Source organism: Arvicanthis niloticus, chromosome 27 (assembly GCF_011762505.2).
Source record: "Arvicanthis niloticus isolate mArvNil1 chromosome 27, mArvNil1.pat.X, whole genome shotgun sequence".
In the NCBI taxonomy this organism is placed as follows: Eukaryota; Metazoa; Chordata; class Mammalia; order Rodentia; family Muridae; genus Arvicanthis; species Arvicanthis niloticus.
In genome coordinates this window covers 18,513,473-18,539,953 of record NC_133435.1, presented here as the reverse complement: position 1 = coordinate 18,539,953, position 26,481 = coordinate 18,513,473, and the positions used below count along the sequence as shown (strand labels likewise).

General features: G+C 39.7%; 1 protein-coding gene across 2 annotated transcripts in view; it reads right to left on the bottom strand.

The window, feature by feature from the left end:
• Positions 1 to 26,481, bottom strand: part of Nedd4 (NEDD4 E3 ubiquitin protein ligase) — an 84,905-nt gene that overhangs the window by 47,529 nt on the left and 10,895 nt on the right. For both annotated transcript variants that reach the window (XM_076926276.1, XM_076926275.1), the window contains exons 4-6: positions 23,290 to 23,368; positions 23,157 to 23,195; positions 12,007 to 12,060 (exon numbers count right to left, since the gene is read on the bottom strand). In XM_076926276.1, coding sequence (XP_076782391.1) covers positions 12,007 to 12,060; positions 23,157 to 23,195; positions 23,290 to 23,368 — 172 coding nt within the window. The remainder of the gene's footprint in view (positions 1 to 12,006; positions 12,061 to 23,156; positions 23,196 to 23,289; positions 23,369 to 26,481) is intronic.

Below are 26,481 nucleotides of genomic sequence, written 5' to 3'. Positions count from 1 at the left end.
AAAAAAAAAAAAATACACACACACATTTTGGGGGCAGGGCAAATTTCTAAAACAGGTCACTTATATCACTGGATCATAGTTCCAGTGTTGACATTTATTTGTGCATTTTTTTTAAATAGGAAAGATTAAATGTCATTCAAGATAGAATTAATGTCTTAGATAATGTCCATTAAATTACATAAAATAAAAAATAGAGAATGCTAAAAAATGCAAATATTAAAATCACTGATCTTAGGAAGAATTATTTAAAAAGCTGCTGAATTATGTCATTTTGAGATTAATGGTGATTTTAATAATTAAGACAAAAATATTTTGGGATCTACTCCTTTAGGCTTCAGCAATATGCTTCTTTATGGTTAATATGCTTCTCTAGGGTTAGTATGCTTCTCTAGGGTTAGTATGCTTCTCTAGGGTTAATATGCTTCTCTAGGGTTAGCATGTTTCTCTAGGGTTAGTATGCTTCTCTAGGGTTAATACGCTTCTCTAGGGTTAGTATGTTTCTCTAGGGTTAGTATGCTTCTCTAGGGTTAATACGCTTCTCTAGACAGGGAAAAGGAACCCTTTCTTAACAAAAAGCAGAACATGACTGGATGATGGAAGGAAGGCACAGCACAGCCAAGCCAAGGTGGAGCTCGAAGGTTACTAAAGAAGGCAATGGAACCTCTCAGCACCACAACAAGCTAACAGATGAGACTCAGAACATACCACACAGGGAAAAGTGAACTACACACTTAAGAAAGTTCAGTACTTCTAAAATTTTCAGAACTGTGTATGTCCCCTTTGCTCCTTAAACTGACAATCTACCATACTTATCAACGAAACACTAAACTTCTCCAGCAGACCAAAGGCCACCATATTACCTTTACTTACAAAGACAGTATTGCATTTGAAATGCAAAAGAACAAAAACCAAACAAACAAACAAAAAAAAAGATAGCCACAAAAAATCCCCAAAAGATTCTTTTTTGCTACACCTGAAATAGACACCAAGAGGCAGGTTTTAGGAGTTCATTTTCAGTCTCAGCTGTAAGCACAGAGGACAACCTGTGTCTTAGATACAGGTTAAAAAGTCTTCACTAGACATTAGTCATTTACAAGCAGGGATTGTAAGAGAGCTGTAACCTGGACACTGCTACTGGGAGCTTGTAGCCAAACACACAAGAGACTTGAGACTCCTCTGCCTCAACAGGGTCTCTGACCAAAGCTGTTATCTGATTTCACTGCTACTCAGTACAGAGAGCTGACATTACCAAGAACGACTCCAGTATCAACTTGTTAAATATGAAAGCAGACTCAGCATATCTGAACATGAACCCAGACTAACTGGAGACATGGGAAATATCTGGGAAGCTGTTTATTTATAAGCTAGTTACAATAAAGCACTATAATTAGATTAATATATTATTGATAAACACGGCACTACTTCTGAAACGTCATTACTGTGGTCACTCCGTGTTTAGAAAAGGAACTCCCACAAGCACTCAGTTTGCCATTTATAAGTGAATTTAGACACAGTGGACAGTAAATATAACTTCTATCACTTATACTCCTTTTATAAGGTAATTGTTTAATACATGTTGAAGAACAATTTAAAGTTCTCAGACAAATAGCACCTTCTGTATTCTTTCACAACCAAGAAAGTTTAGGCGTAAAACTAGGCATTAGGTTGTTACGAAGCAGTATTTATAAGTTTGCAAAAAGTTTAAAGGCCTGTGAAAACATACATTCTTAGCAATGTAAACAACATTTAGTTTATATTTCACTGAATACATTTAAAGCACCCCTTTGGAACATATCAATGACAAATGATAATGTTACCACAATAACAACTGTCTCAGGGCCATTTCTATAATTCTTTTCAGGTTAATACCTTCTTAGGTTTTTCTGAATATAGAGTCAGTGAGTAACACTGACTGAATTACCAATTACTAATGTTGCTTCAAGACCCTAGCACTCTCCACTTTTTGGTTTGGAGGTTTTGGGGGAAAAGAATTAAGCCGATTATAAAACTGTTTCAGAAAAATTTTGCAAGTAGAATGAATTAACTCTAAAACACAGATCAGAATTTGAAATCTGATATCGACTTTTCTCCAGTGAAGTAGCTGCACAGATTAACCTCGAACACAATGATTATATTTTGCCAGATTTCAAAAGAGAGGAAAAAAGCCCAATTACCTAATTTTCTAACTCCATCTGTCTAGACATTATCTGGATTTTCCCCTACAATATTTAATACAGACATTGGGTGTCATGAAGAAAGGTAAGGTCCCTCCACTAGAAGAAAAGAGAGAAAGAAAGAAAGGATGAAAGAAAGAAAAAAAGAAGCAAGCAAGCTAGTCAGTCTATGTGGTGTCAATCTAGAGTTAATGCCATCAGAAAAACAATTAAATTACCTGGAATTTAGCAAATTCCTTCCAAATACAGACATTTTAAAGGCTACTTTAGTTTTAAAGATTTTTAAATGCTTTGAAAAGGCCAAATTACATAAAAAGCAAATCTGGCTAAGATCTGTTAGAGCTAAATGACTAATAAAATAAAACAACCTTGTCAAAACAAACTAATGTAGTAAATAGAAAATTGTAGGAACTATCTAGTAAGTTAAAGCCAATTCAAACAAATAAAACTTAGAAATCAATACTGCTGAAAACGTAAGTTACATTTTGGGAGGCAGCATTCACTGGTAACTCAAGAAAACTAGGGTGGAAACAGCATTCCTGTGGCTAGGGTGTATATAAATGCAAAACCCAATAATTTTTCCTCTGCTTAAAACATTCAATATAATAGTCTTTTTGATCAGCGATCTTACAAATGCATGCGTTTTAAGGATAAGAAAATACCATTTCTGAAGCTAAGAAGAACAAATGGAGCTGTTCGAGAAAACAAATACCCCAGGATCGAGTGTTATAAAACCCAGCCAGTTCTGGAAGAATTTTAGGATTTAAATCACTAAGGAAAAGTGGGGTTTTTTGTTGTTGTTGTTGGTTTTTTTTTTGGTAGTGTTGTTTTTTTAAAAGTATTATATCCACTGGTAAAATAAGGAGTTTTACAAATAAAAAAAGGATGCTTTCTAAATACTTCCTCACTAAGAGCCACAGAAAGGAGCAGATAATAATTATAATCAATTATAATCCGTATAACTAAGAGTTCCAGGAAGTATTTGTCAAGACCAGAGGACTCTTACCTTACAGACACCGGACAGTTCATTTGTTAAGTTTCTCTCTCTCCAGAAACTATCAACTTTATCGTCATTCCCAGATGCAAACTTTATGAGCAACTGAGATGGTCCCCCCTTTGAACAACTGTGCTTCAGGCTGGATAAACAGGAAATATTTGGGTACACCCCACCCAGCGAAACACTTCTTTGCAAAGCAGCATGGCCTTTGCTTATCTGTGAATTTGGTCTTTCCAACTCTCCACGGATGTTTAAAGGGTAATCCACGTTTGGTGTGGTTGGTGAGCAAGGGGATGCCCTCTGTTTGAGCACGCCATGGTCCGAATCAGACTGCAGCTGAAGTTCTAACCTCTCTGATGTGCAGCCATCATGTGTGTTTGCACAATCTGATGTTGTTGGTTTTTGTTGAGTCAAGTGTACCGAAACACAGGAAAATCCTTCTGTCAACCTCTCACACACAGTTTGTTTGGGCCTATTATTTGAAATGACAATTTTCTTTTGCAATGAGCCCTTGGTGTGGAGCGGCCGTACATCTCTGACTTCTACAGGAGTACAAACCATTTTAGATAATCGAAGCCCATTGACAGCTGTCGACAGAAAGCCTTTGGTGCCAGTGCCAGTTCCATCTTCATGATGTGCAATTTCAGTAGGAGATACAACCAACTGGTGTGAGGTCTGGTAGGCACCTCTACTTGTCGGGGATGCTGGTGGAGTGTTTGAAGGACTCCTGGGGAAAATGACCAAAGATGTGCAGCGCTTCAGTGGAACCTTCGCATTCCTGCTCACTGGCAGTTTCTTAATCTCCACTCCATGATCCAGGTCCTCCTGAGCAAAGTGAAGCCTACTGGGACTTCTGCACATAACTTCAGGGGAAGCAGTGTTGACTGGCACGCTTCTGTTGGAGGCGTTGTCAGAAGGTAAATTTCCACTGAAAAAGGTCTCATAACCACTACTGTCGCTGACAACACTGCTGGTGTAGGAGCCTCCACTTGCAAGGCTTGCACAAGACCCACAGTCACTGCCATTGCTGCTGTAAGACCCATTGTCACTGGCTGAGAAGTTACTGAGGTTGCCATTGTACATGGCAGAAATACCTAAGAGGCTGCCATCGCTGGCATTAGGCAGCTCACTGTCAACTCCACTGCTACTGCAAACACCGTCCTTTAAGGCAAGGGTAAAGGAAGTATCATCCCTGTCAGCCACGACAGAGCTGGCTGGAAGGCACCCTTCGTACCTGGGCTGCAGTGAGATCTGCAGGCAGCTGCTCTTTTTGTCAGTACTCTCAGAGGATCTATGCTCTACCCACGGAGGCAGTGGCGTCTGTCTGGGGAGCAGCCTCATTTGAACCACACTTGCCACTGAGATCCGGGGTGGCCTCTTGCCGTGTGTGTGTACGTGGCTATCCAAGTCATCTCCAGAGGGTTCCGACAGAGGGTAAGTCTTGCTTCTTCTGGCTGCGAAGTGCAATCGTAAACTCTGTGCCATTTGTTCTCATTTCCAAGCATGTTCAGGGCTGAGAGTCAAAACAAAGAGCTCTGTCTGTAGACAGGCTAGGAGCAGCTGTGCTGCATCCAGAGGGAAAAAACCATCGGCGGTATTAAAAAAAGTTAGTCAGGAGGCGTCTTTAACCTCAGGACAACGTGAGATACCAGGTTTCATAAAAAAGGACGACCCATCCCCGAGACTGACATTTCCCAAGTGTCTAGAATCGCTGGTAGTCAGAACGCCTTCACTGACAAAGCACTTGATTTCCAGCGACCTTTAAGCTGAGCTCAGCTGCAGCCCTGACTCAAAACACAGCCAACCTTGTTTCAATTATACCTTCGCCAATTTGCATGAATGAGTAACACAAGAACAACAAGCTTCTTGCCTTTCAACGGAAACCAGTTTTTCACCCCAGCCTTACAAAATGAACATTTAACTCCCAAAATCTCAGTGCCTACAACTTTCCACAGTGATCCTCACCACTAATATTTTCACCGAATGCTATAGGATTACAGGAAGTGGGTACAAATAAAACCCATGAGATTGAGTATCAAATTGAAGATTGAATTTCCAAACAGTGGCCATACTGAGGGATTTGTCAGGTTAGTTAATGCAGGGAACATGGACTGTAATATTTTTTTAAGGAATGAGTGAATGGGAACAGCTGAATACACTTGGAAATACGAAAAAGTGGGGTGAGGAGCCTTACCGTTAAATTAAACGGCCTTACCATTGAATTAAACAGATAAATATTTTAACATAACACAATTATGAAAGTGAAAGTTGACAGACTAAACTACAAAATGAGGCCAGTAACACTGTTGTAAACACCGAATAACCTCCTCAAGGGGAAATTTTTAAAAAAGGCTGAGGAGAAGCTGTCACCAACCATTTTGTCCTGTAATTTTAAGGTTTTTTTGCAGCCAACTACTACAGTCTTTAAATGATGCCATTTATATTTTGACTATTAAAATCCTGCCAAGAAATAGCCTAGGCAAACATTCCATTAAAAATATATGCAGATTAGACAGAAAAGCTACACCCCAATATAGTTTGAACACATTGGATATTTTATTCCACTGTGTGTAATTCATTCACTTAAAGAGAGTGTTGTGGTAAGTAAAATTTGATTTAACACATCAAATAAACGTATCTCAATGGCAATTCTGTTCTCAAAGAGTCCTCTGCTGGCCCCTACTGGTGCTTTAAAACAACCCATGCAGCTGTTAGATACGTATAAAGAAATACAAACCACACCACATATTTCATAATATAAACAAAGCAGGCCCTTGTTTACATTTTTGCCCACTAGTACGGCCTTTGAGGTAGAATTACAAGTGCTGATAAAACACTCACAGCAGAGAACAGTAAACGGCCTGTCCTACAGTGGTGGTGATTCTGTGTGTGTGTGTGTGTGTGTGTGTGTGTGTGTGTGTGTGTATTTCTGATTTGTGTTTACAAAACCTTTACTGTATTTTCAGCTTATGCGGCAATAAAAGCTTAATATTTTTCTCCCAAATGTCACAGACCAAGGTTGGTATTCTATTTGAAAGAAACAAATTTATTTTTAAATAATACTCTAGGGTATATTTAAACCCCTTACCTGAATTTTATAGCAAGAACTCCAGCAATAAGTATATACTGGCCCATTCATAGGAAAAGTAAAAAGCAAAATAGTTCAGTTATTTACACTACATGGCACTACACCCAAGTTGTATTTTTTCTAAGTTAAGGTTTTTTCTAAGTAAAAGTAAATATGTAGAAGATATACTCATACTTTGTTTAAAAAAGAAAGCTACCTAAGTCAGATCTGTTTTTAATTCCAATTTTCTAACAGTATTTTTAACCAGTTAATCATAACAAACTAGAATCTGTTAGATTTTGTTTGACTGAAAGTAGACATTACACTTCAGAAGCATAACCCATTATGCCTTTGCAGACTTCAGTCAACACTCCCACAGTGTTACTCTTTTTCTATAAGGAAGAAAAGTCCTCACCTTGTACTTTCTTCTACCTTTCTTTTTGAATTAAGTTAGGAGTTTGCCATATTAACTAGGTCACTTGTAATCAGATAATCAGCACCGTCTAAGTACACAGGCCTTGGGATAAAACTTAGTGAGAAAATTTCTGATTATCAATATAAAACAATGATGAGTATCTGACATGTTTTCTCCTCGACAAACAGCTTTGCAGTAAGATTTTTTAAACTTTCCGAGTGTGAGGACCACAACTAGGCTTTTCTGTTTTTTTCCTTTTCCCTTCTCTCCTGATCCTAGTGAACAGCTGGGAGGGGGGTGGGAAGGATGGATAGATACTATCATTGCTTCCACCTTGAGTACCTAATTTGTTTCTTTTAGTACAGTGGGACTTTTTGTTTTACTTTTAAAAGTTGATCCATGGCTGAAGATGTAGCTCAGCTGGTAAAGTGCTTACCTAAAATTCACAAAACCCTGTGTAAGACTCCCAGCACACTATAAACCTGGTATGGTGGTAACACATACCTATAATCCCAGCATTTGGGAGGTGGAAACAGGAGAATCAGAAATTCAACATATGATAAGTTTGAGGACAGCCTAGGCTACATAAGACATTGTCTCAATACAACCAAAAATATAATCCAGTTGCTACTTCTGAAAGAATATTAAGTTTTACAGATACATGAGAAGCAATGATAACTGAAGATGCGGAGGAATCAGGCTAGACAATCATGTTCAATTCCCCAAATACTGAACAGCCTGAATTGTAGGCTCAGATCTCAGGCAATGCAGAAGCACACACCACAGTTACCAGGGGCCAGTGTCAACTCCAACCTCAAGCCAGAGGCATACGATATGCTGGCAGCCCTCATCTGGGAGGACTCTACTGTCCTGTTGAAATCCAGAGTCTGGAGAGAAATGAACAAGGCCCCAGGATGGAAGCTTGGGTCCTCTGAACTGTCAGGTCACTGGTTATGTCCCACATAAGATAAAGTGGTCATCTATGCTATGTGGGCAGCTCTAGGTGCCACTGATTGCAGATGAACCTTGAACACTGACATCCACTGTGATAAGTAACTGTATTTATCAACTTCGACTACTACATTAGGGCACGAGGCTATCTGAACAAATTCCAATCTACACATTGCTGAAGGTATTTCTAAAGAGGTGAAGAAGGCGAAAGCCTGTCAGTAAAAGCAGATGGCCTTCCACAGTGTGAGTACTCCTCATCCATTCAGCTGAAGGTCTCAAGAGAGAAGGTGTGACTCTCAAAGAGGCAATTTTATTTGTTTTTAAGACTTATTTTTAATATTTTTAATTAGGCAGGTGTGTTTGTGCATATGCAAATAGGTGCTGTGTCATTAGATGCCAGAGGCCTAAGAACCCTCTGGCACTAAAGTTAAGGGCAGTTGTTGGCTGCTTGACATGGGTGCCGAGGGCCAAACTCATATCCTCTGTACCCAAGCTTAGCCACAGAGCCATCTCTCCACCTCTAAAAAAACCTGCCTCTGCCTCCAGTAGAGAAATCTTGCTTGCATTCATTCAGCTTCCTCGTAGATTCCAGACCCTCTTTCAGACCTCCTGAGAACAATCACTAAGAGATGACTAACACACGGACCACCACTAGAACCATAACCTCAAGCCTTAAAACCAGCTAAGAAAAAAAAAGCGCAAACAATACATGATTCGGGAAAAATTTTCCAGACACTCAGAGATTATTTCTACTTAAAATTATACTTGTGCTTTTCGCCTCACTTTTCCCAAAGAGGTCTGCTAGGACACAGTTTCAAGGACAGTTGTTTATAGTGTAGAGAGTCTGCTGTGGGCTGACCAGCCCAGTGGCTATAAACGTGACTTCTGAACTTCAGTTATGTGCTGAAGTGTGGGTGACGTGGGCTAGTGTTTTCTGGCCCCTGCTAGCTGCTAACATTCACTTCCTGAGAAAGCTCTACTCCAGGACACATGAAAATTGTCACCCAACACACCCAACACAAGAGAAGAGATACACCCAACACAAAGAAAGTTACCATGCTACATGTTAAAACAACAGATTAAATCTGATGGTGGTAATGAGGCTAAGTTGCCAGACTGCTGTGTAATATGCAGGAAGCCCAAAGTCTGACCTCTAACTGCACATGTGTCACCAGATGTCGAGGTGTACATGTGTAAGCACAGCACTGGAGACATGGAGGCAGGAAGATCCATGTTTAATGTCATCATCAGCTATCCTAGAGAGTTTGAAGTCAAGTTGGGACAGATACATGAAACCCTGCCTCAATAAATAAATAAAATAAATAGAAACAGCCAGGTGTAGTATTACAAGCCTTTAATCCCAACATTTGTTTGGGAGGCAAAGACAGACATCTGTGAGTTCAAGGCCAATCTGGTCTACACAATTAGTTTCCAGCCAAAGCTATATACATAGTGAGATCTTGGGGAAGAAAAATATTTTTCCTAGAGTTGTTTTCCCAGCCCTTGTCTCCTATGAGACTGACATGTTCATTTTTATTTTAAATAATTAATTTTGTAATTTTAGTTTTTGGAGGCAGGATCTCCTATAGGCCTAAGCTGGTACCATGGCTCCTTGCATGGCTGATAATGACCTTAAAATGGATCTTCTTGCCTGTTTCCCAAGCACTGAATGATAGGCACAAAGTTCCATGTCCTGTTTTCTGATTTCTAATACACAGCTTTGGATTTACCTTAAATCGTTAAGTTTTGGCACTGGAGAGATGGAGTGGCAGCTAGGACTGCACATGTTCTAGCAGAGAACCAGAGTTCAATTCAGAGCACCCATGCTGGGCAGCTCACAGCTGCCCTAGGAAGATCTGATACCTTCTTCTTTTTTTTTTTTTTAAATATTTGTTTATTTTATGAATGTGAGTACGCTGTCACTCTCTTCAGACACACCAGAAGAGGGCACTGGATCCCATTACAGATGGTTGTGAGCCACTGTATGGTTGCTAGGAATTGAACTCAGACCTCTAGAAGAGCAGTCAGTGAGTACTCTTAACCACTGAGCCGTCTCTCCTGTCCCCTGATACCTTCTTCTAACTTCTTTGGGCACTGCACACAGCTACACTTGAGTGCTACACAACCATACACACACACACACACACACACAGAGTAAATTAAAAAGAAAACACCTTTTTTATGAGTTTTAAAGTTTGAAGTGCCACATTATCATCTAGCAGTGTTTAGCCACTAATGCCAAAGGCATTTTCCCCTCCCAGTTCATGACACACAGTACAGCACCCCCCACACACCCATCAATTTTCAAGAAATGTCAATGAAACAAAGTGTTTGACAAACACTGATGTTGGCAGTGAAGAAACAGTAACATCCCATGGCAGTCACTGGAAGGAAGGACTAAACAGCCTTCAGGATTACATTTAAATAACTTGAATAACGTAGTTCATACCCAAGGATCAAGAAGAAAGTCACTTCAGCATGAACATTGGCAGGGAACGTTGCACAAGGAGTGAAGTCAAAGCAACCATAAATCTAGCCCGCCCTGTCCCCGGTCTAGAAATGCCCTTAGACATAGTGCAGCAAGACACAGCAAAGATATCTATAAATAGAGAAAAGCAATTAGAAATCCACTACGGTTAATGCATGAATTACGTATATGGTATTATGACCTACAAGTGATAGAAAACTCCACCTCAGTAAAAATGTGTCAATGTGGCTCAATCTCACAAATATAACACTTAGGAAATAGCCTGCCAGAAACACATTTAGAGGTGCTGCATGTTTAAGTTTAAACATATACAAATGGGAACTAGAGAGATGGCTCAGCTAGTAAGAGCTCTTGCTGTTCTTGCAGAGGGCCAGAGTTCAGTTCCCAGCAGCCATGTCAGGCAGCTCAAACACCTACAACTCTACACCCAGGGGATCTGACACCATCTTCTGGCTGCCATGGGAACTGTATCTTGTGTACAAACATAGAAATATGTAAATAAGTAAAATTTAAAAATATAAATCAAATCTTCCAAAGATATGCAAAAGGAAACAATATATTCTTAGGGATATGTATATATATATGCACTTTTAAATTCATATGCGTGGGTACACACACAAACACACAAAGTAAAAACATTTTACAAAGCAAAGAAATATTAAATAGAAAAATTATATCATATATAATATACTATATATAGTAATATAGTATATATAATAGAGTGCTACTATAATAGTAACACTACAATGGGCAGGAAAAGGAACACTACTGGAAAAAGTACAAGAGGTCTTCAGAGGCTACAGATGTCCTGGTACCTCAGCTGAGGCATTTGTATACAGACATTTGTCTTGCTACTAAATGTAAGGATTTGCACCATGTATTTTATGTGTATGTACATTTCATGATTTAAAAGTAAATCACCAGGGCTGGAGAGATGGCTCATTGGTTAGGATTGCTTGTTTGAACATTATGAAAAAACAGAGCTCAGAAGTCAACAAACACATCATCAGTCAGGTATCTTACAAATGCCTGTGACTCTAGTGCAAAAGGTCAGATGCCTTCTCACCTCCATACTCAAGGGCATGAACACACACACAGACACACACAGACACACACAGACACACACAGACACACACACACACACACAGAGATATAAATAAGAAGTCTTAACATATAGTCTTAAAGGCTGAGACTGCCTGTTGGTAATGAAGAGTATCCTTTGGTAAAAAGATTGCTTTGATTATTAGAATTTTTCAATGGAGTATCTTCAGTCAGTAGTACAACTTATCATTTCCTGTATGTAACTATTTTTGAGGCAGAGCCTCCTAATATTAGTACAAGCTTTCCTGGAACTCTCTAGACCAGGCTGGCCTAGAATTATTTCATGCATGCAAGGGCTCACGCTCACTCCACCCATGCCCCGCCCCGCCGTGTGTGTGTGTGTGGGGGGGGGGTGTTTTGTTTTGAGACAGGGTTTTGCTATATAGCCTTGGCTGTCCTGGAACTCAATCTGTAAACCAGGGTGGCAGATATACAGACACACCCACACCCACACCCACACCCACACACAGAGTAGGTGCAGCACTGTGGTACACACACAATACACACAACTGCGGATATTCTAGGATTCAGAGCACACAGCATGGAAAACAATGGAAAGAAAGGCTTCCCTCCCCCACCTCCTGTCCCACAGGCATTGTTTACAATTGTGACAACCAGGACAGGCCCTTCAGAATAGAATGAAATGAAGGGTTAACTCCAAGAAAGGAGAAAGAAAAATACTGCAGCCCCATCAGTAGCTCAAAAGTGTCTTGGATCTGTCTCAGATCACAGGCTCCTGACCCATCCCCCACCACTCTCCTCAGGTTCACCATCAATGCAACCTTCACACTCATGCAATGTAACGGAACTTACCAACCGATTTTCATCAAACACTTCAAAAAGAATCCGGTGCTGCTGTGGAAGGACCTAAGTAAAAGAAACAACCTTTCTTTAAAAACAGGAATATTCACCTGTAGATGCCAAGAAACATCTTCAAAATGAACAATGTATTGACCCAGTTATGCACTTCAATTGCACAAATAGGCCAGACTCATGTCACCCATAGTTACCCTCATTCAAACACTTTTTGTTGTTGCAACAATATGTAGTACTTTTCAAAGCTAATGTCTCCCATTTTTGCAGAAATATTTCAATAGTTAAAATCTACTTAATACCAAACATAAAGGCAGCTACTTTTTTTAATATACCAGAGGTAGAAGATGTTACAAAGAAATATATTTAGGCATGGAGTGGTGGCACACGCCTCTAATGCCTTCTGGAGTCAGAGGCAGGCAGATCTTCCTGAGTTCCAGGCCAGCCTGGTATACACAGTGAGTCCTAAGCCAGTCAGGGCTACACAAAGCAGACAAAAAATATCTTTATTATACTTAAAAAATCTAGGCTCTCCTTCATAGAAGATAATGCCACCCACAGAGGTCTGAATCTTCTTACATCAATTAATAACCAAGATAATCCCCCATAGGCATGCCAACAAGACAGCACAATTCAGATAACCCCTCACTGAGATCTCCTCCCAAGTGACTTTAGACCACATGAAACAATTAAAATAAATAATTAAAAATAACCATCAGCCAAAGAACACAATATTGAATGAAGGGGCACCTTCAGCAAATGAGAGTGCTTCATGTACCATCCTAGCCTCTGGACGGTCACAAATCTGCACACACACATGTATACATACACACACGTACACACATACACACACACACACACACACACACACACACACGAGCGCGTGCGCACACGCACGCACCATTATTTGGGATTTTCTCTTTGTATCTGATTTCAGAAAGGTACTGACCTCAGAATGCAGTTTCAGTGCACAAAATATCAACAGCAATAAAAAGCTATAAAATAGAATCTCTGAATGTTTATATATTTTATATACAGAAGCAATGCAAAGTTTTTTTTTTCATTTTATAACTTAAATATGACTAGATCATCAGAAATCATAGCTAAAGGGTGGTTCAGTGGCTAAGAATACTTGATGCTCTACCAGAGGGCCCCAGTTCAGTTTCCCAACACACAATTGACAACTTACAGGTAACTGTAACTGCAGTTCCATGGATGCAACACCCTCATCTGGCCTCTGCATGGTACATACAAATTCACACAGGTTCACACACATACACATAAGTAAAAAATTTAAAGTAAAATTAAACCATAGATGCTCCCAAAAGAGAACAAAGTAGCTAAGGAAACAATAGCAACAAGTTATCATAACAAAAAAAAAAAACAATCAACAACAACAACAACAAACAAAAAAACAAAAAAACTCACAGGCACAAAACAAACACACAGTTACACTGAGAGCTACTGGAGATCAAAGGCTGTTGAATTCAAATAGAATCAGATTAAGGTGAATTCGTGGTAGGCTCTCAAGATATAGAAGGAAATACAAAGCTGAAGCAAAAATATAAAAAATATTAAAATGTTCTAAACAAATTCTAATCAAAGAAGCCTCTCTGCTCTAAAAAAAAGGATGGGCAATATATGATTAGCAGGTCAAACTGAGCTTGGCACTTATGTTTTTCTTACGAACCCATTAGATAAGAATTATTACATTTTGCATGCATAGGTACCTATGTGGTGTATGCATGTGTGCATATGTGTATTCAAGAGTGCTCACCTGTGCCACATCTGTTGAAGTCAGAAGTGCATGTTGGGTGTATTATTCAACCACTTATTTTTTGAGAAAAGATCTCTCGCAGAACTGGGAGTCTCCCATTTTGACTAGGCTGATTGACTACTGAGCAGTTTCTGCCCCTAGTACTGGGGATACAGGTGTTTGTCATTGTACCTATCAAGAATTAATACATTTTTTAAAAGGGTCTTACTGTGTCTGTCTCTATGTTTGATCTGGGGCCCTGCTATCTTGGGCCTGCTAATCTCAAAATTCTAGATTCAAGAGATCCTTCTACCTCAGCTCCTAGAAAACTGATTACAGGTATACCAAAACAGTCCAGTCTTATAGAAAGAATGAGTAGCCCAGGCTGGTCTCAAAGCCACTGAATAGTAGAGGCTGATCTTGAACTTCTGGTCCTCCTGCATCTACTTTACAGGTATGTACCATCTCACCAGACTTACACTCACAGTGTGTGTCTATATATATACACAGACTTACACTCACAGTGTGTGTGTATATATATACACAGACTTACACTCACAGTGTGTGTGTGTGTATATATATATTACACTAAAGCCCTGACTTTCTCTCCTGACCTTTGGTTTCCAAACACAGGATATGTGCACAGTACTCATACACACAGAAATGGTGTGGTAAGCAAAATCTATTGCTTTCCTTCAAGGATCTACTAAGTTCTCTCCTACCTACTTAAAAGGTACTGAAATCCATAAGAGATAGGAGAAATCACATTAAGTGCTATTTTCTGATACTGTGGTTACACAAAGATGTCTGACTTAAAGAACAGAAATGAAGCTAGAACACCAATGATGTCCACTTCTATTCTTCTATGGTCTTCATCTGGTTTGGTAAGAGAGTACTACTGGTTTCATAAATAAATTGCAACATACTCCCTCATCTTCAAATTTTACATACAACACTGTGTAGACTGTATGACAGAATTCAACAGTGGAACTACTGGGATCAAACTATTCTTAGCTAAATGCTTTTAACTTAAATAGTCAATTACTTTAAGAGACTATTTGGACAACCTATTTCTACTTAAGTGAGTTTTGATAGTATGTATCATTAAAGTCACTGGCTCACTTTATGCACATAGACAAATTTATGAGAACTGCCAATTGCATCCCACATATTATCTATTTCAACAAAAGAGAAATCCAGCAATGTGGGTGAAATAGATGTGGAAGAATCATTTAGCAAGAAAATTCAGATTTTGAGGGGAAAAAGAGAGAAATGTTGGAAATTAAAAACTCAACAGATCAGAACAGGAGAGATCGCTCACCGGTTAAAAGCACTGAATGCCCTTCCAGGAGAGAGGTCCAGAGGACCTGGGTTAAATTCCTAGCAACCACATGGCAGCTCACAACTGTTTATAACTCCGAGATCTGACACTCTCACACAGAGGTACATGCAAGCAAAAACACCAAATGCACATTTAAAAAAAAAATCAATCAATCAATCAGAGGCTAGAGGGGCCCTCAGCATCAAAGAGCACTGACCACTGCTCTTCTAGGGCTAGGGTTCAATGCCCAGAACCACATGGCAGCTTATGACCATCTTACTCCAATTCTAAGAGGATCTAAGGCATCTTTAGAAACATACACTCACATGCACATACTTACACAGACACAAATTCATACACATAAATAAAAATAAAATCAATCCCAGAATCTCCATAAAAAGTTGGATATGTAGCAGACACCTGTAATCCAAGCAGAGGTGAAACAATGACAGATTGACTGTCTACCTAGGACATCCAAATCAAAGAGAACCGGTGTCAGTAAGTAAGCCACCCATACACACAAATACAAAGAATCAGTATGAAAAGTAGTGAGAAAAAAGGCTCACCTAATAACATCAGGTCTCTCACCAGCAAGCCTTAGAACCAGGAAAGCGGGGAATGATACATTTTAAGGCCTGAACATACGTGCTGTACCCACAAAACTGTCTTTTTACATTGATTGGTAGAGAAATAAGGACAATTCCATACAAGCAATTTATGATCTCATCAAGGCAGCATTACAGGAAATGATGACTTCATGAGAGGACAGGTGAACAACAAAAAGCTAGGAAGGAATGCACAGGTAACAAGCAAACCCAATACTAACAGGAAGTAAAAAAAGAGTAATCCAACCAACCAAAAAACAACCATAAAACTACAAGTATCTGTACATGTAACCTTATAAGTAAATGGCTTCAACTCATCAATAGAGTCACAGACTGCCTAACTGGTTTTAAAAACAAAATGTAATTATCTGTTTTCTAAAACAAAACAAACAAAAAGCCCACATCCTTCATGCAACAAAGAATGAGCCAGTCTATCCAGGGAATTGAAACCCAAAAGTAAGCTGGCACCAGTTTATCTTACAAAGGAGGCTTCACTCAAAATCAGTCAGAAGATCTGGGGTGTTTATTTTGGTTTTTTTAATGACTGCATTAATATGGAAACAATCCATCAAGAGGATGTTGATACTTATAATTATATTTACAGCAAATACTGAGGCTATCAATTTCACAGAACAAACATGAAAGGGTATCTCAGACAGGACTCAGTGACAGTGGGTGGCTTGGTCAGTCCCCACTCTCATCCCTAGATAAGTCATCCAAACTAAAAGTCAACACAGAAAGGTCAAGAGTTACACTACACAGCTGATCAAACTGACTTACAGCTGATGGCTACAGAACACTCCACATAAAAGATATAGAACACGCAGTATGTCTTGTCAGCAGCCCATAGAGCCATCTCTAATACAGATCACATTCTAGGCCATGAATGAAGTTGAACTAAATACAAAAGAATCAACATAACCTCTTATATCTCATCAGATTCTAGTAGAAATTAAAAAGAAATCAAGAAAAAGAACACCCAGAGAAATTACACAAATACACTGAGACTGACAAGTTATTGAATAACCTGTATATCATTAAAGAAATCGGGGAGGAAACTGAAAGTTTCTTGAGATAAATGAAAATGGGAGCACACCTTATCAAAACCTTGGGGGCACAACCAGGGCAGGTATACAAGGAAGTCTACAGGAATGGGTGTTTATACTAAGAGGAGGAGTGGGCTTCAGATGGCTCAATGTTAAAGCATTTGCTGCTCGTCCAGGCTCACATAAGGTGGCTCACAACTGGTTGTAACTGCCACTCCAGGGGATCCTACACTCTGGCCTCTGTAGAGGCTGCATTCAATTCCACATACACCTACCCATAATTAAAAATAAAAATAAATTTTTTTTTTGAACTCAGAAAAGTGCTGATGAGATATAAAGGTTGGCAGGTAAAAAAACATGTAGGCCTAATGATCTGAGTTTGGTCTCTGGAGTAAACATGGTAGCAGAAAAAAACTGGCTCTCTTAAGCTGTCCTCTGACCAGCAGTATACATGAGTGTACACACATGCATACACATACACTAAAATAAATATTTTTTAAATGAGAAATATCTGAAATAAACTTACAATCCAACAAAAATTTGATATGGAATGGATAAATTTCTAAATATATCTGACCTACTAAAATTAAATCAAGATTAGTACCTTAAGCTCCATGATCAAGACGGAAGCTGTAATAAAAAGTCACCTGACAAAGAAGGCCCAGGACAGACCCAGTGATGAATTCAGATAAACCTTGAAGGAAAGTGAGTTATCAATGATCCTTAATCTGTTCTATTCAGTAGAAAGGGAAGGAACACTACTAACCTCATTCTACAATACCAAAAACCAAATCCAAACAAGAAAAAAACAAAGAAAGCTAAAGACCAAATACCCTGATGTACACACACACACAACTCACTAAAATTCCTGGAAACCAAAAAGTATATAAACAGTGTGCACCACAACCAAGCTAGTTTCATTCCAGAGATGCAAGGTTGGCTCAAGCTGTGCAAATCAATGAGAGCTTAATCAGAACATAAATAGACCTCAACCAATAAATCACTCAATCAATGCAGAAAGGCCTTTGGAAAAGTTCCCTGAAGAAACTAGGAGTAGGAAGAACATACCCTAACATGATAAAGGCTGTCACAACAAATGTTAGCTAACATTATGTTCAACTGGGAGAAACCAATAGCATAATCTCTAAAATCTCTCGGGAGACAAATGTTCCCACTTTCCCACATGCTTATTCAATTCAGGGCTAGAAGTCTCGGCAGTAAGAGGAAGAAAGAAAAGGTCGCAAACAAAAGAAGTCCAATTATGGCTATTGCCAATAACTCATCCTTTACTTAAAAGGCCCTTAAGACTCCACCAGAAGATTCTTAAAATCTGATAACCACTTTCAGCAAAGCAGCACCTACAACAGTAACACTCGCTGGGAAAAATTAAAAAAAAACAGAAACCTGTGGGGCTAGAGAGAGGGCTCAGCGGTTACACCTACACACACGGTGGCTCACCATCAGTCCCAGGAGATCCAAGGCCTTCTTTCTACCTCTACGGGCACCAAGCACACGTGTGCTTTAAATGCATACATGCAAGAAAAACACTCATACACCTAAAATAAAATAAATAATCTAACTAAAAATTTTAAATACATATGAGGTGAAAGCCCCTCCAATGAAAAGTTCAAGACACTGAAGAGACTGAAGACATTACAGAATACAATACAGGAAAAAAAAATCTCCCACTGAGACTAGATTTAATATTGTAAAAATGGCTATTACCAAAAGCAAACTTCAAAATCAATCCCTATCAAAACTCCAATGAAATTCTTCAAAGAACTAGAAAAAAAATCCTAAAACTCACTTGGAAATAAAGACTTCAAACAGCTATATCAATGGTTAGTAGAACAATGTAACATCCTTAGCAGAAGAACAATACTACACAGTAAGAAAACAACAACAACAACAACAAAAAAACCCCACCATACTAGTAACACCAAAGCCGGCATGCAGGTAAAGGACCCACAAATAAACCCAAATAACACAGCCAGCCAATTTTTGACTAAACTATAGAAAACTGTGGAGAAGACATGGCTGCTTTAATCCTGGTGGACTTCCAAAGTAGGAGAATGAAGCCAGATCCTTATCCCCTATCTTACACAAAAATCAATTCAAAAATCCAAAGACCTTAAATGTAAACTCTGAAATGTTAAAACTGCCTGGGAACATACTATAGGCAAAGAAAAAAAAATCAACAAATGGGATATGAAATTTAAAACCTTCTGTACAGCAAAAAAAAAAAAAAAAAAAATTGACGAGAACCTGCAGAGTGGTAATGTATGCCAGCTGCATGTCAAATGGACACTAATACCTCACACATAAAAAGAGCCCCAAAATTAAACTCTAAAAGAATCAACTTCTTCAATCAGTAAGAAGAAACACAATGGCCAATACATACATTCTTAGCCAGCAGGGAATGCAAATGAGAACTGCTTGGGGATTCTATCCCACCCCAGGCTAAGGACTGATGTCAAGAAACAAAGGCCAGAGAGGATAAAAGAAAAAAGATCCCTTGTTCACTGAGGGTGGGAGTGTAAACTTGTGAGGACACAAACAGGAAGCAGTATGGAGATCCATCACGGGGACTAAGAGAGATGTCTCAGTGGCTAAGAGTACTTGCAGCTTTGCAGAGGATCAGGTTTGGCAGCACGCAATGGTTCACAACCATCTGTAACTCCAGTTCCAAGGAACCCATCACCTTCTTCTAGCAAGCAAAACACTCATACAAATATAATAAAATAAATGAATCTAAAAACTTTTTTTAAAACCTGAAAACAGAAAAAATTTTAATTGAAAATAGACCTACCATTTGATCCAGCTGTAACACTCTTGGGTAAATGAAAAACAGAAATAAAAAGGAAAGGTCAGAACATGATCGCTCCTGGGAATGGTGGAAGGGAAAGTTTATTATAGATAAAAGGGAGGCATAGCTGAGGCAGAAACATATGGGAGATCCAAGAGTGGTCACAACTCTAAAACATATGGAAAGAGGGAGAGAAAAAGAAATAGAAAAGAATCAAGTATAGCAGCCAGGGGGCCAAAGGTCCCAGGAGGCAGAAAACAAAAATGTCTGGATTATATAGGAAAGGAAGTCTGGGGAAAGCACAGCACAACACTGAGAGAGATGCAGGGAGAAGCTGAATAAGAGGTCCACTTTGGTATGTTCAATAGGTATCTCAGCTGGTCCCCAGTTTGAAATTTAATACTGAGTACATACCCAATAAGTTAATGTACAACAGAGATGCCTGCACATCCACATTTACTGCTGTCTCAGTCAACAGCGACATCAACAGATGAGTGGACATCTGTTGAAAATGTGGTTCATACACACAGTGGAATCTTATGCAATCAGTAAGAAAATTGAAAACATGGCATTTGCAAGAAAATGTATACAACTAGAAGTATGTGAAAAAAGCCACTGAGAAAGACACAAATACTGTATGTTTTCTCTTCTATGCAAAACTTGCATGTGTATATTTATTTATATGTCTAGGTCACAAAATTAGTCGTGGGACCACGACAGGAAAGGAAGAGAGCCTAAGCTGGGCAGGGAATGGAGAGGGCAACAGAAGCTCTGCAGCAAGAAAGCAGAGCAGAAGATGGGGGAGGAACTGGGGGAGGAAGGGAGCACTGCAGAGGCCAGTGGACAGGATAACCCAGAACAAAGAATGATGACAAATACTTGAATACGCCATTATGGAACAATGTATTTTATACGTCAACCTGAAAAATTAATTGAAAGAAAACATTGTTTTATACTCTGAAGTCATCAAGGATATTTTTAGTCAATGCTCACATTTTCTTATAGTTAAAAAGCAAGAACAAAGAAGTAATCTCAAAACAAGAAGAGATGGTGAATTCTAGTTTTTAGTTCATTCATCTCTGTAGCATCCTTATGTTAATAGTTTCATTAACAAGGAAATATTATCAAAAGTAAAGTAAATATAATAAATACAATGAATAACAGTTAATTATATAAATTAAAAAAAATAAGTAAATAAACAGCCAGGTGGTAGTGCTGCATGGATTTAATCCCAGCACTTAGGAGATAGAGACTGGCAGGTCTCTAAGTTTGAGGTCAGCCTGGTCTACATAGCAAGTCCCAAGACAGCCAGGGCTACACAGAGAAACTCTGTCCCGAAATAAAACAAAACAAGAACAGGTGTGCAAAAAATGTTGGTTTGCTGAAAAATGCACATATTTCTAAGCAAAATACAGTAAGCTAAGTAATAATACATTTTAAATAAGCAACTGAGCCCCTTGGGATGACTCTGAAAATTCTCCTAAGCAACACACATGCACGGAAACCAGCCAAGACCGACAGCAGCCTCAGGCTCAAAGAGCAAAACCAATAGTTAGTTTCACTTTTCTTGGAATGAATCTAACCAGTTCTGAGACATTTCTGGTTTCAAAAGCTAGTTCTGATATCTTGAACAGAAGACCAAGCTCTTCCTCTGAACACAAACACCAGAAGCACCTTGCTGGCACTGCACTGGAACTCAGAGACCCATGTGTCTACTGCAGCAACTCCTCCTTCTCTTTTCCCGGACTAAAACCACAGGGTTTCACAGAAGCCTACAGATGCAGTTGCAGCCACAGACAAACAATTTTTTTTTTTTCCAGACAGGGTTTCTCTGTATAGCCCTGGCTGTCCTGGAGCTCACTCTGTAGACCAGGCTGGCCTCGAACTCAGAAATCCAACTGCCTCTGCCTCCCAAGTGCTGGGATTAAAGGCGTGTGCCACCACCGCCCGGCGACAAACAATTTTTTAAATGATCTATTTATTTTAATTTTATGCACTATGGTATTGTCTGCATGTATATCTATGTGAGGTTTCAGATACCCTGGAACCAGCAGTTTGGTTCACAACAGCTGAGAGCTGCCTTGTGGATGCTGGGAACTAAACCCAGATCCTTTGGAAGAACAGTCAGTGCTCTTAACTGCTGAACCATCTTCCTAGCACCCACCCACTTTTTTAAATAAAGATTTACTCAGAAGCACATTGCATCAAAGGTAGGAGAGCAGACAGGCCTGGCAGCTGAGTTGTGAGCTGGGGTGTGAGCAAGACCAGAGCTGTGGAAAGTATATTGAAAAAGCAGAAACAAAATGAAAAGATCTATTTTTAAAACACTGGCCATGTGTGTGCCCATAGACAAAGGGGAAACGGAGGCACCAAAAACCTATTTTAAGGAATATATAAGCAGAAATGAACAAGGCAAGAGACTGTGGAAATGGACATTCACCCTGCAGGGAACAGAAAGGGCTGGAGAATCTCTGTCCCTCAGAATCTCCTGGGAGCTAGAAGAGCAGGGCTGGTACCTGAGGTAGGGTGAGTTAACAAGGCTGGAAGGTCAAGAAAGGGTGTGCAAGAGCCACACTTACTTAGCCACTGAAGTCTTTCCACTAAAGTACGCCAAGAGCACACCAAGTGTCTTTCTCAATGGCCTTTAACCACTCGACCACACTGTATTTATCTTTCACAATAAGATTAATGGTTCCTACTATCATCAGGTTTCCTAATTTTAACTCTCTTTGAAGATTTGGTTTTCCTGTATGTATACAGGTGCATGTGTGCTGGTATACTCACAGGTAAGAACGGGCACTGGATCCCCTGGAACTGTAGTAACAGATGGTTGTAAGCTATCATTTGGGTGCTAGGAATTTAACTCTGGTCCTCTGTGGGAACAACAAGTGCCTTTAATCTCTGAGCCATCTCTCCAACCCATGATTTTAGATCTTAAAATTTTTCTCTGGGTGCCTGGGCGTGGTGGTACACATCTTTAATCCCAGCACTCATAGAGCAGAGACAGGTGAATCTCTTGAGTTCAAGGCCAGTCTAGTGTATAGAATTAGTCCCAGAACAACCAAGATTCACAATGAGACTGTCTCAGAAAAAAATTTTAAATTTTCGTTCAAAAATTTTGTATCCAGGGTGGAGAGATGGCTCAGTGATTAAAAGCACTGACTGCTCTTCCAGAGGTCCTGATTCTAATTCCCACCAACCACCATGGTGGCTCACAACCATCTGTAATGGGATCCAGTTCACTCTTCTGGTATATCTGAAGAGAACGACAATATATTCATATACATAAAAAAATAAAATCTCAAGAAAATATATATTTAAAAAAAATTGAATCCAGTGAATCCATGTCTCAGCTGATGAAAGAGTTTGTTATGTAAACCTAGAGCCTGAGTTTCAGTCCCAGGACCCAAAAGTGGAAGGAGAGGCAAGTCCACAGAGATGGCCTCTGACCGCACAGTGTCCGATGCATTTCCACACACACACACACACACACACACACACACACTTAGACAACTGTGAATGCGCACTTACATGAGCACTCATTTACACATGAGTACTTGCAAATGGTACCTACAAAGGAAAAATATCTTTCTTAATAAAATAAAATGATACTTACTCTGAACAGTATTTCTTCATTCCATTTTGGATTCAAAGACTAAAAGACAATAAACATAATTTATTTCTTAAAATAGCCTGCCATAGAAAATACAAAGTTTATTAAAAATATTTGGAAGCTGGCTAAATCTAACCTTTTTGATAGTTTTTGTCTGCACGCTGGTAAGGACTCCACTCATTGGGTCATACAATGTCACTCTTACATAAGGATCACTGTTAAAAGTTAAAAACAAAGTTGTTTTAGTAGTAGTTTAGTCCAACTGTTCAAATTTATCAATTTTCAGTTCTATTATTTCTATTATTTTGTACCCTGAAAAACCATGGATCTGTACACACCATAAGCATTTATAAAAACTTACACTTTGTTTAAAACTTTAATTACCACATCAGTACAATGGACAAAGACTTAGAGTGCAGCATTTGGGAGAGGGCCCCATGCCTGGACTGGGAAGCAGTAGAGCCAGCCCTGGGACCCTGCATTGAGTGGCCATTGAGAGCAGTGCTAAAAACCTTGCCTTGGTGTGCAGACAAGGGAGAAGCTGGTGGGCTGACCAACTCAGCTACCACCCAGGCCCAGATCCAGGGCTCTGAATTGGTCCACCCCAAAATCTGTCATCTGAGACTGGCTGAGACACGTGAAAAGGCCAGCCCTGCTGTTCCAAAGCTGCAGGATCTTCATGACACACAGCAAGAACTGGGAGGAGTCCTGATGAGGATCCAATATTGACAGCATCCTGAACAGGCCAATGACTCACTGCAATGAACATTTGCAGTGAAGACATGTGGACAAAAGGGTGTACTGTGGGACACAGCACAGCTTCCATGATGAGATGGTGTCCATGATATTTGTTGTTGTTTGCTTGCATGTTTTTTATTTTGGGGAGAAGAATGAATATGAGGGAATCCCCATTCCCTCATATGACAGATGACAGACTGGGATGCACAATATGGAACTCACAAAGAAATCAATAAGACAAAAAACAATGATAGTAAATAGTGAAAAAAAGATTTAGAGTACAGACTTCTTAATCATTCTTACAAATGTTTTAGATATTTTGAAAAATTGCAGTTAAAAATAATTACATCTTACTCAGCACAGTGAGGCACACCTTTTAATCCAAGCAATCAGAAGGCAGAGGAAAGCAGCTCACTATGAATGAGGCCGGCCAGAGCTACATGGTTAAATCCATGTCTCAAACCAATCAAACAAAAGAGATGTTAAAGAAGCCCTTCCATTTTTTGAGACTTTTTTTTTTTCATGTTTATAAGTGTGTGTGTATGCATGCAGATGCCCATGTAGGTCAGTGAGGTGTCAGATTCTCTGGAGCTACAGTTACAGAGCCATCTAACTAACAAAGATAGACACTGAGAACAGAACTCAAGTTCTCTGCATCTCTCCAGCCCCAGAAACCCTACTGAAGGGAGACAGGGAGAGGACAACCTAGGGACACAGGGCTTTGAAGCACAGAGACTGAGGCTCTCCTGTCCAGCATGACCCACCTCAGACAGCCCCATTAAGCCCATTTCACCAACTCCTCTGTCCTCCTAGCCTTCCTAGGTCTAGCAGTACATTTTGAAACTCCTCTATTCCTGACTCATTAAGTCCTTCCTCTAACAAAGCAGAACATGTCTTTTATTCCTTTCTCAGTTAAAGTTACAAGAGAACAGTTGGTAATAACTTACAACAGCAATTACTCCACATCAAACAGTGCTCAAAACAGCTTTTGTGGATCAGGGTCAGCTATTATCCTTTTCTCCAAGTTGTACAGACTACACAGTAGTGAGAGGGTGGGGGCTGAGGCTACAGCACTCAACACAGCGACAGCAACTCCCTTTTGCCTCTCACAGCTCTTGAGAACCATGGTCTGTCTCTGTTCTCAGATCTATTCTGAAAATGCCTTGAAATACTCATGTCTGGTTTCTTACACCATTCTAAATTTCTTCTTTCTCTTCCTGTCCCCCGACAGGCCATCCTGTAGGCCACACTGGCCTTAAACTCTCTACGTAGCTAAGGGCCTTGACCTTCTGATTTTCCTGCCTCCCTCCAACACGGTTGGATTACAGACTTGCATCACAACCCATTTTTGTGGTTCACAGCCAGGACCTTGTACATCCTAGGCAAGCCAAGCTACAGCCCAGCTCCACCCTCAGTCTTTCTTAAGCCCCTTTACTGTTATCTGCAAATTTCAAACTGATTTCCCTAAGGTAGTCTCTCCTGGCCTCCTGTTCATCTACATTCCCCTTTCTAATCTCATCCATATTTCTACAATTATATAATATCAATACAAACTGTAAAAATCACTGGTTACAGTGGTACATGCCTCTAACCCCAGCACTTAGGAGACAGAGGCAGACAGAGATCTCTGTGAGTTCCAAGCCACCAATGCTACATGAGACCCTGTCTCAGAAAAAAAAAAAAAAAAAAAAAAAGATAATAACTCCACTAACTCTAACGCAGATAGCTTGCCATCTAGACACTTATATTTTGTCCCATTCAGTGGTTCTGCTCATTTTTAATTCAATTTTTTATTATATTACTATAGGATAATTATACTATATTACTGTAAGTTATAAGATAAATAAGATAGTTAAAACTACAGATCTCAACAGGTATATGACTGTTTCTTTACTGTGGTACAAATCTTGAATCTGAGATTTCTGTTAGGTCTTTAAGTGTACAGTACATTATGGTCACATTCTTGGGTCGGTGAGCTGGATCAGACTGAACTGACAACTTGAGTTTAATATCCCCCAGAACCCTCAAGTGGAAGGAGAAAACTGACAAAGTCGATCTACATGTCATGTGCACGTTTATACACAGAGAGAGAGAGAGAGTGAGTGTGTTTTCTATTTCTTTTCCTCAGTATTTATGTATTTACCTCCTGGGATCACAAATCACAGTAGATACTTGAGCACCCACTGAAGCCACACTCGCTGTGGACTATGCAGCTATATCACGGTGACTACTTCTCTGACGGCACAAAACTCATGGCAGCTTGCTCTAAACTCATCAGTTAGAAATTCACACGGGCAATACCTGAATGTTCTCACCAACATATGCTAAAACATTCCTGGGGCTCCCCAGATGCCACGTCCCTACTGAGGCACATTTTCTCCTGAGGTCTATTCAGTTACGGTTTCTGTGATTTTGTTGAGTTGCCCACTCTGTGTTCACCTGAATGACTTCTGAACCCAACTTCTGTCCTGGAAATGGGTTTCCTTCATGGAAACTTGCCTGGACCCAGATCAGATCAAAGTCACAGGCCATTGGCCAAGACATACAAATCTCCTGAGGCACATGTGATGACTTGAGGTTCTACCACCGG